We start from the raw sequence: 16,892 nt of genomic DNA, 5'->3' as shown, positions 1-16,892 counted from the left end.
AGATCAATGTTTACATCACTACATCACTAGATAATGTTTTACATATAATATAGTTGACCATCTCCTGTAGCGAGATCAATGTTTTACATCACTGTAATACAGTTGACCATCTCCTGTAGTGAGATCAATGTTTTACATCACTATTATCATATAAGATCAATGTTTTACATCACTGTAATGTAGTTTACCATCTCCTGTATTGAGATCAATGTTTTACATCACTGTAATATAGTTGACCATCTCCTGTAGTGAGATCAATGTTTTACATCACTGTAATGTAGTTGACCATCTCCTGTAGTGAGATCAATGTTTTACATCACTATTATATAGTTGACCATCTCCTGTAGTGAGATCAATGTTTTACATCACTATAATATAACTGACTCATCTCCTGTAGCGAGATCAATGTTTTACATCACTGTAATATAATTGACCATCTCCTGTAGTGAGATCAATGTTTTACATCACTATTATCATATAAGATCAATGTTTTACATCACTGTAATATAGTTGACCATCTCCTGTAGTGAGATCAATGTTTTACATCACTATTATCATATAAGATCAATGTTTTACATCACTGTAATGTAGTTGACCATCTCCTGTAGTGAGATCAATGTTTTACATCACTATTATCATATAAGATCAATGTTTTACATCACTGTAATGTAGTTGACCATCTCCTGTAGTGAGATCAATGTTTTACATCTCTATAATGTAGTTGACTATCTCTTGTAGTGAACACGGTGTGAGATCAATGTGTTAAAATTCACATAAATCTCTCTCTTTCTCTCCGTCTGTTTACACAGACATTCTGTAACGTCTCATTAACAGCACTTGATAATTATGGGGTTTTTTTTATATTTCAGTAATTAATGTTTTACACTGTATTTTACGGACTCACTCCATGGCGATGGGTACTAAACTATGTCAGTATTCTACACTGGTTTCTGAGTATAAATTAATGGTGATAATAAAACTCGTAAGATTCACTCCATGGCGATGGGTACTAAACTATGTCAGTATTCTACACTGGTTTCTGAGTATAAATTAATGGTGATAATAAAACTTGTAAGATTCACTCCATGGCGATGGGTACTAAACTATGTCAGTATTCTACACTGGTTTCTGAGTATAAATTAATGGTGATAATAAAACTCGTAAGACTCATTCCATGGCGATGGGTACTAAACTATGTCAGTATTCTACACTGGTTTCTGAGTATAAATTAATGATGATAATAAAACTCGTAAGATTCACTCCATGGTGATGGGTACTAAACTATGTCAGTATTCTACACTGGTTTCTGAGTATAAATTAATGGTGATAATAAAACTCGTAAGATTCACTCCATGGCGATGGGTACTAAACTATGTCAGTATTCTACACTGGTTTCTGAGTATAAATTAATGGTGATAATAAAACTCGTAAGACTCATTCCATGGTGATGGGTACTAAACTATGTCAGTATTCTACACTGGTTTCTGAGTATAAATTAATGGTGATAATAAAACTCGTAAGATTCACTCCATGGCGATGGGTACTAAACTATGTCAGTATTCTACACTGGTTTCTGAGTATAAATTAATGGTGATAATAAAACTCGTAAGATTCACTCCATGGCGATGGGTACTAAACTATGTCATATTCTACACTGGTTTCCGAGTATAAATTAATGATGATAATAAAACTTGTAAGATTCACTCCATGGCGATGGGCACTGAACCGTGTCAGTATTAATTCTACACTGGTTTCTGAGTATAAATTCTGAGTCTAAATTAATGATGATAAAAAAAATCGTAAGACTCACTCCATAGCGATGGGCACCGAGCCGCGTCTCTTGTGTTTCATCAGCATGTTGCACTGGTTTCTGAACGTGACGGTGATGATGGATGGCCGCAGGCGACAGGGTTCGCCATCCACCTGCATGGGCATGGACTTGTACGTGGTCAGTTTGATCTGCTGACACTGGACCAGCCTCTCGCCGTGACCACCCACGTGTAGCGTCGCCTGACACAAAACAAACACAACATCTTTATAACTGTGGCCAATTTCCCCTCCTGACTACAGAAACAAGGACTGAGACGTATAAGTCAAATGAATTTCAAAGACAGGAGGGTGTGTTAGATCGGGAAGAAATGAAATGAAAATAAAAGTAGAAATAAACAGGTGCAGTGGGACTGATTTTTAAAAAGTGAACATGTTATATACCAACAAGTTCTTTGAAAAAATATTATATTTATATTTATATTTACTAGTGGTGCAATATGTTTATTATACTTACTAGTGATACAATATATAATTATACTTACTAGTGATACAATATGTAATTATACATACTAGTGATGCAATATATGATTATACTTACTAGTGATACAATATGTTTATTATACTTACTAGTGGTGCAATATATGATATATCATACTTGTCGCCCAAGCGCGACTTGTGAGATATAATTGCAAACTTCGCTCGATGAGATACAAATCATATTTGACAAAAACATGAAATATCCTCTATATACTTACTAGTGGTGCAGTATGTATTATTATACTTACTAGTGGTGCAATATGTGATTATACTTACTAGTGGTGCAATATGTGATTATACTTACTAGTGGTGCAGTATGTGATTATATTTACTAGTGGTGCCATATGTGATTATATTTACTAGTGGTGCAATATGTGATTATATTTACTAGTGGTGCAATATGTTATTATATTTACTAGTGATGCAATATGTTATTATACTTACTAGTGGTGCAATATGTGATTATACTTACTAGTGGTGCAATATGTTATTATACTTACTAGTGATGAGTATGTAAAACCAACGACCTCCAGAAATCCGTCATCATGGCGCTGAGGTTCAAAGTCCATCGTGTTTGGGTGTCCCCAGGGAAGAGTTCCACCTGCATACCTACAACAAAACATACCTCTAATTAAACATAGGTTACCTATTAGTAAACAAAGCATAACTTTAATTAAACAAAAAATACCTGTAATTAAACAAAAAATACCTTTAATTAAACAAAGAATACCTTTAATTAAACAAAGCTTACCTTTAATAAAACAATACAAATTTTTAATTAAACAAAATATACCTTTACTTAAACAAAGCATGCCTTTAATTAAACAAAACATAATTTTAATTAAACTAAGAGTATGTTTAATTAAATACCTAAAACATATCTTGAATGAAACAAATACACCTTTGATAAAACACAGCATATTTTTAATTAAATCTATAACAAATTTCCAGTGATAAGGTAAGTATAATGTGTAATCCAGATTTCTGTCTAAACTAGCATCTGTATAATGTGGATTTCTGTGTAAACTGGTATCTGTATAATTTGGATTTCTCTGTAAACTGGCATCTGTATAATCTGGATTTCTGTGTCAACTGGTATCTGTATAATCTGGATTTCTGTGTAAATTGGTATCTGTATAATCTGGATTTCTGTGTAAATTGGTATCTGTATAATCTGGATTTCTATGTAAACTGGTATCTGTGTAATCTGGATTTCTATGTAAACTGGCATCTGTATAATCTGGATTTCTCTGTAAACTGGCATCTGTATAATCTGGATTTCTCTGTAAACTGGCATCTGTATAATGTGGATTTCTGTGTAAACTGGTATCTGTATAATTTGGATTTCTCTGTAAACTGGTATCTATGTAATCTGGATTTCTGTGTAAACTGGCATCTGTATAATCTGGATTTCTCTGTAAATTGGTATCTGTATAATCTGGATTTCTGTGTAAACTGGCATCTGTATAATCTGGATTTCTCTGTAAACTGGTATTTTATGTAATCTCGATTTCTGTGTAAACTGGCATCTGTATAATCTGGATTTCTCTGTAATAGTCTCGGACATATTTCCAAAAATGTGGCTATTTAATGATGTATGAAGCATTTTTGAGGTAAAGCAGTTCACAAACTTTTTCAGGGTGATTTTCAGGTGCTGAAAATGACTAGGGGTGTGAATTTGTAAATTTTTGGCATTTAAGGGGTCAAAATAGGGGTCAAAGGTCATCAAGTGCAAAATTCTTTTTTTTTCATTATTTGTCCTATTTGACATGTCCTATGCATAGACTAAAACAAAAACACAAAATATTAATGCATTTGTGATACATTTGAGGTTATATGTTCATATTTAAAGGAAAATGCATTAAAAAAAAGTTTACAAAAAGCTTATTTTCTTGAAAACGGATGAGTTTTCAGATAAAGCAGCAACTTTCCATCTTTTCTTTCTTTTTCACTGTAGCTGTGTTTGGTTGGGTCAAACTTAATCAAACTTGCCATTTTTGTCTTTGAATATTTCCTAGGAAAGGTTAGATACTTCAATACTCTTGTATAGTTTCAATGCATCTTGTTTTTCTTATACTTGAATTATTTCTTGAATGAACAGTGAAATTCAAGGCCGAGTTGCATTTTGTTTGTTTTGGACAAAAAGTAATTAACATTTCTCTTCCTTTTAATACTGGATTTTTTTTTAGACAGAACTGACATCTGATGACCTAATTAGTAACTACCCACATGACACTTCAACAAAGAATTACCAATTTGGTACATCTTGTACATTGCATCATGAAATTACCATGGTCCTAACCCTACTTATGTACGCTAAATTTAGCCAAATTCTATCGGTTTTGCTCATGAAATGAAAAACAGGTAAGATGGAAAGTACAATATAGTTAAAATAGCAAAGGAGCTGTTAGTATTAAAAATATATGTTGTTGAAATAACTTAAAGTGAAAGTGAAAGTAGTCCCACTCTGACACTTATCTTATCTGAGCCATCAACAAACTGCTATGATGATGCATGATTGAGTATCATGACATTCCTTCATATTACTAAGACCTACGTACCTGTTGTTTCTGAAGTTAATGAAACTTCCTATTCTTATTTAGACTGCTTTAATAAGTATTGAAAGTGTCCTTTTGCTTGGCCTATGTCTGTGCAATATTTAAAAATGATATGTGCTTACTGAAGTCCTTTTTTCAGGTTAATATGGAACCAATTCTCAACCTGAAGTGTGGGCAAAAGGTGTCTTTTGAAAAATGCATAATATGTCAAGAGGGATCGTCATCACGGTCAAATAAAGATCTTCTGAGTGCAGCAACGTCTACTGGCATCGATTCATTGAAGCAAGCAACCGAGTTGAGATAGAAGTTACGAGACTGTGACTTCAGAGAAGCAGTTGACAGACGTGCATCAATATTCAATGATACGTCTGACGTGCCAAAGCTTTTATATCACAGACTATCTTGTTACACTAAGTACACAAATAAGAAAAGCATACAAAGTAAATGGCGCAGTGAGGAGGCTATGCTATCTTCCTCTACAACAGATAGAGATGCATATGCACCTCCATTATTATGAAGTCATGTGACAAAAATGGACTGGACATTATGTATATTTTGTCAGAACGTGGACAAAAAACTGCCAAAAGTGTGTTCTATTAGTACTTTCAACATGAGCACAAAGATAATATCGAAGGCCAAATATGTTCATGTGGTATTTGTGCGTATTGCTGATGCCAATGACTTAATTGCCGCCGAAGGATGTTATCATCCAAACTGTCTCAAACGATTCTTTCGAGAAGCTGAAACTGCAGAAACGGACTGTCTGTCTGCTGATTTAGCTGTCATCTGGTTGGTGCAAGAATTGCGAAGGCATGCTATGCAAGGACACTTACTTGATTTGTCTGAGGTTTTTAATAGGTACAAAGAATTAGCAAGTGAGATTGATATTGAAGTTCCATCCTCTTATTTGAGCAGGCATGCAACATTCAAGGAAGCATTGTCCAAGTTTATTGAAGGTTTCTATGACTTTGTTGTGCTTCGCAATGTTACCCCTACTGACAGAAAAACGCTCCTTATTCCAAACACTCTTCACCATGTACCCCTATCCAAGTTAGTTGTTGATGATTGCATCGACGGTACTATCGAGATTTTCAGGCACAATGATGATGATTTCATGAAAATGGTGCACGTTGCTCTTAAACTGCGTGAGGACATAATTGCACATCCTGGTTTCAAAGGTGTAATTGTAAGTGAGACGGCTGAATTAGCATCAGTGCCCTCAAGTGTCCATACATTCATTAGCCTTTTACTTGGTGGTCAATCGCATATCGAAGAAGAGTTAATGAATGTGCTGTACAGGAACTAGAACTTATCAGAAAAAATCGTGTCCTTAGTATTGAACAAGACTTGGTCTTTGGAGTATGTGGGAGCAAGAAGGCTCCTCCTAAGCAAGTTGGGCTTGGCCTTTCATTGCATGAAGCCACTAGATCCAAACAGCTTGTAAACCTCTTTCATAAGGCTGGGCATGTCATTGGTTATCATCAAATACTCCAAATAGACAGTGGCATGGCAGAGACTACTTTACAGAGTATGGACTTAGAAACTGGTGCAGTTGTGCCACCAAATTTGGTAGCTGGTCGATTTGTCCACTTCTCTGCTGATAACATTGACATAAATGATGGTACATTAGATGGTAAAAACACGTTTCATGCAACTCAGATGGCAGCATGGCAACGAGGACCAGCCAAAGGCAACATATTTGACGGTATTGAACCCTCCAAGTCTGCAACACTGTAGGTTCCAGAAATTCTGGACGAAATATTTGATGTAAACTTTGCACATGGCAGTGCAAAGCCAAACCTTAGACATGTCAGTCAACAATGGTTCCAGGTGGGGAAGAAAAGTGCATTACATCCAAGTGAGGTTGTAGATACAGCTTTCTTGTACTCGCGTCAAGGTGCCAAACTAAAGTCATCATGGACAAGTTTCAATCAAGCTCATAGTGAAACCAATCCACACAGAACAACCACAGGGTATATGCCAATAATTCAAGCCCCAGCCCACGACCTTTCCACCCTCAACACTGCTGTACTTAGAGCTGTCCATGTGGCAAAGGCACTGGACAACAGATACGTTGTTATGACTGTAGACCAAGCTTTATTCCCACTGCTGATGGAGCTGAAATGGAGTGTCTCCGAGTTTGAAGATGTACTCATACCTCGCTTGGGTGGCCTCCACATTTCCAGGAAATTTTTAAAGGTTCTAGGGCAACACATGTCGGACTGTGGCTTGCAGCAAATAGTGAGAAGAAAGTGCATTGATGGGTCCAAATTCTGGTGAGAAGGTCATGGATGGAAAATCATATGCCAAGGGTATGAGGGCTCAGAAGTTGACGTGGCAAGCATTATGGAGACTGTTGCTACCACAGTTGCAAAGTTACCTGGAGACCAAGGATTCAGACATGGCTCACAGACTTTCAGAAGCAGCTGAGATGCAGGATGTTGAGACTATCACTACTAGCTCAGAAAGCTTCCTTGGTCATGTAAACCTTTTTTTGGAAACCAAGGATGATGATGTGAACTTCAAGTTCTGGTGGCAGTATCTGTACATGGTGTCCATCTTGTTCAAGTTCATTAGAGCCCAGCGTGAAGGCTTGTGGGATGACCATCTTGATGCATTCCGTTCAATGTTATCATACTTTCAGAGAGATGATCACATCAACTATGCTAGGGGGAGGGGGGGGGGGGGGGCAGTATACTTGTTAGAAATGAATCAACTTCCTGAGGAAGTTGCACATGAATTCCGCCAAGGAAACTTTGTAGTCAAGGGTTCAGACAACCTTTTCAACCAGGTAGATCCAGATCACAGTTTAGAATGGTTGAATGGAATTGGAAAGAAAGCTGGTGGGATTATTGGCATAATGAAGACAAAATCTGCTCTAAGTCGATGGACTCTTTCATACAATATGCGAACATGTGTGGCTTCGCAAACCAGAGAAATGCTTAATCTCCACATAGATGATGATCTGACTCCAACTGAAGCAACCCCTGGCAAGATGAAACAAGACAATCTTGATGAGAATCAGATTCTGGAGGTTCTTAAAAGGTTCAAAGCTTTCGAAATGGGACAAACATCTGGTCAGCTTGTGAACATTGCGACTAAAGATGTTGCCACGTTCGATATACAAGAGTCACTAATTAACGCCGAGAAACTTGGACAGCAGCAGTTAAGTGACTTTGTTTCACAACGGTTGGTAGACAGGAATGTAAAGTTAATGGACCCAATGCACAAAGCAAAGGCTTTAACTTTTAGTTCACTTTATGTGATTAGTAAAGATGCAGCAAAGGAGAAAACAGAAGTCCTAAAATCAGATAGGCAAATTTTTCAGAGGTTTATTACTGCATATCAAGCCGGTAGACCTGTCGATCTAGATACAATACTGAAGCATGAACTTGTGAAAGTTCCACTGAGTATTGCAGAGGAAAATGGATCTCTCCGGTCAGGGAATAAGGCAATGCTTGTTGATGTATTGACCAAAGACGTAAATTGTCCACTAGAAATTGATATTCCCGAGGATGGAAACTCATGCCTGGTGGCCAGTGTTGTTGCTTTCCGAAAACCCATTGATGCAAAGACTTTTGGGGATTACACAGACAAATTTGTAAATCATATACTTAAGGCTGGTCGGAAGTTTGACCGCATTGATGTAGCTTTTGACCTGTATAAGGACACTGGTACCTCTATCAAAGATGGCACTAGAGAGAAGTGGAAGAAGAAAAAGTCTTGCTCAATAAGACGTATGATGGAAAGTAGAGATGTTCCTTTGCCCTCTAATTGGAATGATTTTTTGGCACTGTCAGAAAACAAAAGAGACCTTGCTGCCTTTCTTTCTGAAGAACTCATCAGGGCAGCACCAAGTGGAAAGACCGTTGTAGTTGCTGGGAGTTCAGAAATGGAGGTAAAAGCTAGCAATCCTGAAACTGACGTCAGCATGCTTAGATCCGATTATGAGTAATTCTCCATTGTATTAATTCAGCTGCTGATCACATTGTCTTATCAGCACGTGACACAGACATCGCCATTCTTCTTCTGGCTCATTTCAATAAAATGCCATATGAAAAACTCTGGCTAAAGGCAGGAACTTCTTGTAAGCCTAAGTATATACCTATTCAGGAAATTCAGGAAACACTTGCATTCGAACAGTCTATTCTTGATGCCATACTTGCATTCCATGCAATAACCGGCTGTGACACGGTGTCATATTTCAAGGGACACTCAAAGAAGACATCGTGGGATTTATTTCTGGAGAACCATAAGCTACTGCAAGAGATTGGGAAGTCTGAGAAGTTGTCAGAGGAAGGGGCCGGCATGGCAGAAGCCTTTGTGTGTCGAATTTACAAGGTTCCATATGACTCCTGCGACAAAGGCCGTGTGCACCTTTTCTGCAAATGCAAACCACCAGAGGCCTTGCCCCCTACAAGTGATGCAGTCCGACTTCATATTCAAAGAGCAAACTATCAATCGTTTCTGTGGCGGCAAGCAGATGTTTCTGTCCCTGTGGTGCCATCACCAATATCTTCAGGTTGGAGAGACACAGATGGAAAACTTAAGCCCATTCTCACCACCCTTCCTCCTGTCCCAAAAGCATGCAGGGAAATAGTTTTCTGTGGAAGCACAAAGGGCTGTGTATCCAAAAACTGTTCTTGTAAAAAGGCAGGTAACTTGCCTTGCTCAGAAGCTTGCAAGTGTTCAGATGGACCAGTTTCTTGCACAAATAGAAAATGACTACTAAGTATAGGACTTAAATTCAGAAACTTGAACAAATTAAATTGACTTCAGACTGATACCGAACCAGGCCTAGTGTTATAATTTTGATTTCAGTTGCCTTTGGCTCCATGCTGCATCATTCTGACATCAAGTTTTGAATCCTCAAGTACATAACTATATGATCAGTGACCACAATGACCTTCCAAAATATGTCAGAGAGTAAATTTAAGTATTAAAGAATGTTCTAAATATTTCAAATGCAGAAAATTAAAAAACTGCACAAATGGGGATGAAAACCCAGCCATTTTCGAGAAAATAGGCTTATTGTAATTTTTTATGATACATTTGCTTTTAATTATGAATGTTAAAACTAAAATATATCACAAATGCATCAATATTTTTTTTTTTTTTTTTTTTAGTCTATGCATAGAACATGTCATATAGGACAAATCCTGAAGAAAAAAAGAATTTTGCACTTTATGACCTTTGACCCCTATTTTGACCCCTTAAATGGCAAAATTTTGCAAATTCACACCCCTAGTCGTTTTCAGCACCTAACATTACTCCAGAAAAAGTTTGTGAACTGCTTTTCCTCAAAAATGCCTCATGCATTCACATTTTCTGAAAACAGTCCTAGTCTATAAACTGGCATCTGTATAATCTGGAATTCTATGTAAACTGGCATCTGTATAATCTAGATTTCTATGTAAACTGAAAATATAATTGACAACAGCTTATGAGAAATCGATTAATCCAGGACATTCATCCACCCCCCTTGAATCTGGTTCAGACAAAACATAACTCAGGATTTGGAATAGGTATCTGGATTAAAAATCCCATGCCTCAACTGGGATCCGAACCCAGTACCTACCAGCCTGTAGACTGATGGCCTAACCACGATGCCACCGAGCCGGTAAATAATAAGTTTTAAAGTCTTACTCTAACCGTTGATCCCAGTCGAGGCATGGGATTTTTAATCCAGATACCGACTCCAAACCCTGAGTGAGTGCTCCGCAAGGCTCAATGGGTAGGTGTAAACCACTTGCACCGACCAGTGATCCATAACTGGTTAACAAAGGCCATGGTTTGTGTTATCCTGCCTGTGGGAAGCACAAATAAAAGATTCCTTGCTCTCAAAATCTGTGTGGTCCTTAACCATATGCCTGATGCCATATAACCGTAAATAAAATGTGTTGAGTGCGTCGTTAAATAAAACATTTCTTTCTTTCTTTCGAACCGTTGACCTTTATTTGTGTTACAGGACAGTTATGACATGAGTGTGAACCATTTCCTGCTGTTCAAGAATCAATATAATTCTCAAACAAATATCATATGACAGTTTTGAGCCATGCTGTCATGCATCTACTCACGTAACATTGCACTGATATTCTGTGAGTAATCATTATCAACGTACCTTGGAATGTTGAGGAATAGAAGGCAATGTAGTTTCATATCCTGAATTTTGGGTGTTAAATCAACACCATCACACTGAAATTAAAAACAGTACACTAATTATCCGAACAAGTTCAACACATATAGTATATAACGCTCAAACCAAAATACATATATTCATAATATACCTCAAAATTACATTAATAAATATAAATTTGTTTCAACAAATTATGATTTTATTTTTCATCCGGTTCTGAATATTTAACAGATCATATAAGTATGAGCTATGACATACAATGAAACACTTTCCTCATTCACAAACCCCCCAGAATACACCTTATTACAAACACACATGAGATACAGGTTCAACATAATGACAAATGGTAATGACTAGACTAAATAAAATGATGAAATCCAACTCACTTCTAACTTGATATGTTCAAAAAAAGAAGAAATTAATGATGAAATCCAACTCACTTCTAACTTGATATGTTCAGCAAAATGAGAAATTAATGATGAAATCCAACTCACTAACTTGATATGTTCAGCAAAATGAGAAATTAATGACAAAATCCAACTCACTTCTAACTTGATATGTTCAGCAAAGCCTTTCCAACTTCGCTTTAAGAGATCACGTCCTCCTGCCTGCAGGGAAAGACACTTTTAATAAGTAAGTTAGTTAATTATTTAAGAACCAAATGGATAAATAAATGTTACAGTTTGGGTTTTTTAACAAAAACACTAGAGCACATTAATTTATTAATCATTGGCTACTACATGTTAAACATTTGGTCATTCTCACTTGTAGTCTTCAGAGGAAACATGCAACAAGGGATCTTTTACATGAACAGCACATACCACGGCCTTTGCTATAGCAGTTGTGGGGCACTGGTTGGAACTGGTGGAAATCCAGTCAGAGAACGGTTCATCTGAAGTGGTTTGATCCCACAACGCAACCACCTCAGGATGAATAAATGAATTAAAAAGGTTAATAATTAGCATATTTAAATAAACAATACCAAACAATTATAACATAATATTATATTACTTACACCTGCATAGAAAATCTTATTTCGTAGTCTACTGTTAAATTTTTCAGGGTTTGCTTCTGAAAAAGAAAGAAAACAATTTGTTACCAAATTAAAATTCTGTTCACCTTGAGAGTACCCATTTCTGGATATAATTATTTGGGAACAGTGTACACTGAAACACTAAAAACTGGTGGTATGTGAACAGTGTACACTGAAACACTAGTTCTCTAGACCTGGTTGTATTGGAACAGTGTACACTAGTTCTCTAGACCTGGTTATATGTGAACAGTGTACACTGAAACACTGGTTCTCTAGACCTACTTCTATGTGAACAATATACACTGAAACACTAGTTCTCTAGACCTGGTTATATGTGAACAGGACACACTGAAACACTAGTTCTCTAGACCAGGTTGTATTGGAACAGTGTACACTGAAACACAAGTTGTCTAGACCTACTTCTATGTGAACAGGGTACACTGAAACACTAGTTCTCTAGACCTGGTTGTATTGGAACAGTGTACACTGAAACACTAGTTCTCTAGACCTACTTCTATGTGAACAGGGTACACAGAAACACTAGTTTTCTAGACCTGGTTGTATTGGAACAGTGTACACTGAAACTCTAGTTCTCTAGACCTGGTTGTATTGGAACAGTGTACACTGAAACACTAGTTCTCTAGACCTACTTCTATGTGAACAGGGTACACTGAAACACTAGTTCTCTAGACCTGGTTGTATTGGAACAGTGTACACTGAATCACTAGTTCTCTTGACCTGGTTGTATTGGAACAGTGTACACTGAAACACTAGTTCTCTAGACTTGGTTATATGTGAACAATGTACACTGAAACACTAGTTCTCTAGACCTGGTTATGTGTGAACAGTATACACTGAAACACTAGTTCTCTAGACCTACTTCTATGTGAACAGGGTACACTGAAACACTAGTTCTCTAGACCTGGTTGTATTGGAACAGTGTACACTGAATCACTAGTTCTCTAAACCTGGTTGTATTGGAACAGTGTATACTGAAACTCTAGTTCTCTAGACCTGGTTGTATTGGAACAGTGTACACTGAAACACTAGTTCTCTAGACCTACTTCTATGTGAACAGAGAACACTGAAACACTAGTTCTCTAGACCTGGTTGTATTGGAACAGTGTACACTGAATCACTAGTTCTCTAGACCTGGTTGTATTGGAACAGTGTACACTGAAACACTAGTTCTCTAGACCTGGTTGTATTGGAACAGTGTACACTGAAACACTAGTTCTCTAGACCCGGTTGTATTGAAACAGTGTACACTGAAACACTAGTTCTCTTGACCTGGTTGTATGTGAACAGTGTACACTGAAACACTGGTTCTCTAGACCTGGTTATATGTGAACAATGTACATGTAAAAACTAGTTCTCTAGACCTACTTCTATGTGAACAGTGTATACTGAAACACTACTTCTCTAGACCTACTTCTATGTGGAAAGTGTACACTGAAACACTAGTTCTCTAGACCTGGTTGTATTGGAACAGTGTACAATGAAACACTTGTTCTCTAGACCTACTTCTATGTGAACAGTGTACACTGAAACACTATTTCTCTAGACTTGGTTATATGTGAACAATGTACACTGAAACACTAGTTCTCTAGACCTGGTTATGTGTGAACAGTATACACTGAAACACTAGTTCTCTAGACCTACTTCTATGTGAACAGTGTACACTGAAACACTAGTTCTCTAGACCTGGTTGTATTGGAACAGTGTACACTGAAACACTAGTTCTCTAGACCTGGTTGTATTGGAACAGTGTACACTGAAACACTAGTTCTCTAGACCTACATCTATGTGAACAGGGTACACTGAAACACTAGTTCTCTAGACCTGGTTGTATTGGAACAGTGTACACTGAATCACTAGTTCTCTAGACCTGGTTGTATTGGAACAGTGTACACTGAAACACTAGTTCTCTAGACCTGGTTGTATTGGAACAGTGTACACTGAAACACTGGTTCTCTAGACCTGCTTGTATTGGTACTGGGTACACTGAAATACTACGTGAACAGTGTACACTGAAAGACTAGTTTTCTAGACCTTGTATGTGAACAAGGTACATTGAAACACTGGTTCTCTAAACCTGATTATATGTGAACAGTATACACTGAAACACTGGTTCTCTAGACCTGGTTATATGTGAACAGTGTACACTGGTTCTCTAGACCTGGCTATATGTGAACAGTGTACACTAGTTCTCTAGACCTGATATGTGAACAGTGTACACTGAAACACTGGTTCTCTAGACCTGGTTATATGTGAACAGTGTACACTGAAACACTGGTTCTCTAGACCTGGCTATATGTGAACAGTGTACACTGAAACACTGGTTCTCTAATCTAGTTCTCTAGACTTGGCTATATGTGAACAGTGTACACTGAAACACTGGTTCTCTACACTAGTTCTCTAGACCTGGCTATATGTGAACAGTGTACACTGAAACACTGGTTCTCTAGACCTGGTTATATGTGAACAGTGTACACTGAAACACTGGTTTTCTAGACCTTGTATGTGAACAAGGTACATTGAAACACTGGTTCTCTAAACCTGATTATATGTGAACAGTGTACACTGAAACACTGGTTCTCTAGACCTGGCTATAAGTGAACAGTGTACACTGAAACACTGGTTCTCTAAACCTGGCTATATGTGAACAGTGTACACTGAAACACTGGTTCTCTACACTAGTTCTCTAGACCTGGCTATGTGGGATATATATGCACATTACTGTACTTGTAAAGCAGCTCACCTCTACTTTCGTGGAACTCAAGCGCAATGTGGGCGTCAGCGCCGAGGCTGAAGTAGTTGTTGAAAACTTCCAGCGGCAGCGTGTTCGTTGTCACCTCGTCCGGCGTCTCCGCCTCACTCTCCTTGTTCGGGACTACCTTCAAGTTCCACCTACAAGACACGGCAACAAACCATTCATAACTCAGAATACCTTCAAGTTCCACCTACAAGACACGGCAACAAACCATTCATAACTCAGAATACCTTCAAGTTCCACCTACAAGACACGGCAACAAACCATTCATAACTCAGAATACCTTCAAGTTCCACCTACAAGACACGGCAACAAACCATTCATAACTCAGAATACCTTCAAGTTCCACCTACAAGACACGGCAACAAACCATTCATCACTCAGAATACCTTCAAGTTCCACCTACAAGACACGGCAACAAACCATTCATAACTCATAATACCTTCAAGTTCCACCTACAAGACACGGCAACAAACCATTCATAACTCAGAATACCTTCAAGTTCCACCTACAAGACACGGCAACAAACCATTCATAACTCAGAATACCTTCAAGTTCCACCTACAAGACACGGCAACAAACCATTCATCACTCAGAATACCTTCAAACTCCACCTACAAGACACGGCAACAAACCATTCATAACTCAGAATACCTTCAAACTCCACCTACAAGACACGGCAACAAACCATTCATAACTCAGAATACCTTCAAACTCCACCTACAAGACACGACAACAAACAATTCATAACTCAAAATACCTTCAAACTCCACCTACAAGACACGGCAACAAACCATTCATAACTCAGAATACCTTCAAACTCCACCTACAAGACACGACAACAAACCATTCATAACTCAGAATACCTTCAAGTTCCACCTACAAGACACGGCAACAAACCATTCATAACTCAGAATACCTTCAAGTTCCACCTACAAGACACGGCAACAAACCATTCATAACTCAGAATACCTTCAAGTTCCACCTACAAGACACGGCAACAAACCATTCATAACTCAGAATACCTTCAAGTTCCACCTACAAGACACGGCAACAAACCATTCATAACTCAGAATACCTTCAAGTTCCACCTACAAGACACGGCAACAAACCATTCATAACTCAGAATACCTTCAAGTTCCACCTACAAGACACGGCAACAAACCATTCATAACTCAGAATACCTTCAAGTTCCACCTACAAGACACGGCAACAAACCATTCATCACTCAGAATACCTTCAAGTTCCACCTACAAGACACGGCAACAAACCATTCATAACTCAGAATACCTTCAAACTCCACCTACAAGACACGGCAACAAACCATTCATAACTCAGAATACCTTCAAACTCCACCTACAAGACACGGCAACAAACAATTCATAACTCAAAATACCTTCAAACTCCACCTACAAGACACGGCAACAAACCATTCATAACTCAAAATACCTTCAAACTCCACCTACAAGACACGGCAACAAACATTCATAACTCAGAATACCTTCAAACTCCACCTACAAGACACGGCAACAAACCATTCATAACTCAAAATACCTTCAAACTCCACCTACAAGACACGGCAACAAACCATTCATAACTCAGAATACCTTCAAACTCCACCTACAAGACACGGCAACAAACCATTCATAACTCAGAATACCTTCAAGTTCCACCTACAAGACACGGCAACAAACCATTCATAACTCAGAATACCTTCAAGTTCCACCTACAAGACACGGCAACAAACCATTCATAACTCAGAATACCTTCAAGTTCCACCTACAAGACACGGCAACAAACCATTCATAACTCAGAATACCTTCAAGTTCCACCTACAAGACACGGCAACAAACCATTCATCACTCAGAATACCTTCAAGTTCCACCTACAAGACACGGCAACAAACCATTCATAACTCAGAATACCTTCAAGTTCCACCTACAAGACACGGCAACAAACCATTCATAACTCAGAATACCTTCAAGTTCCACCTACAAGACACGGCAACAAACCATTCATCACTCAGAATACCTTCAAGTTCCACCTACAAGACACGGCAACAAACCATTCATAACTCAGAATACC

The 16,892-nt window shown here is 37.9% G+C and overlaps 1 protein-coding gene across 3 annotated transcripts in view; it reads right to left on the bottom strand.

The window, feature by feature from the left end:
- Positions 1 to 1,362: 1,362 nt before the first annotated feature.
- LOC121371904 (diacylglycerol kinase iota-like) overlaps positions 1,363 to 16,892 on the bottom strand; it is a 314,790-nt gene continuing 299,260 nt past the window's right edge. The window contains exons 12-17 of one of the 3 annotated variants that reach the window (XM_041498139.1): positions 14,796 to 14,944; positions 12,017 to 12,072; positions 11,547 to 11,609; positions 10,987 to 11,060; positions 2,808 to 2,916; positions 1,363 to 2,010 (exon numbers count right to left, since the gene is read on the bottom strand). In XM_041498139.1, coding sequence (XP_041354073.1) covers positions 1,807 to 2,010; positions 2,808 to 2,916; positions 10,987 to 11,060; positions 11,547 to 11,609; positions 12,017 to 12,072; positions 14,796 to 14,944 — 655 coding nt within the window. In that variant the 3' untranslated portion in view covers positions 1,363 to 1,806. The remainder of the gene's footprint in view (positions 2,011 to 2,807; positions 2,917 to 10,986; positions 11,061 to 11,546; positions 11,610 to 12,016; positions 12,073 to 14,795; positions 14,945 to 16,892) is intronic. The other 2 variants (XM_041498138.1, XM_041498140.1) reach the window with 2 other exon arrangements.

The sequence above is a fragment of the Gigantopelta aegis genome, chromosome 4 (genome assembly GCF_016097555.1).
Source record: "Gigantopelta aegis isolate Gae_Host chromosome 4, Gae_host_genome, whole genome shotgun sequence".
In the NCBI taxonomy this organism is placed as follows: domain Eukaryota; kingdom Metazoa; phylum Mollusca; class Gastropoda; order Neomphalida; family Peltospiridae; genus Gigantopelta; species Gigantopelta aegis.
The sequence above is the reverse complement of the archived record's forward strand: the minus strand, read 5'-3'. Positions and strand labels throughout refer to the sequence as shown.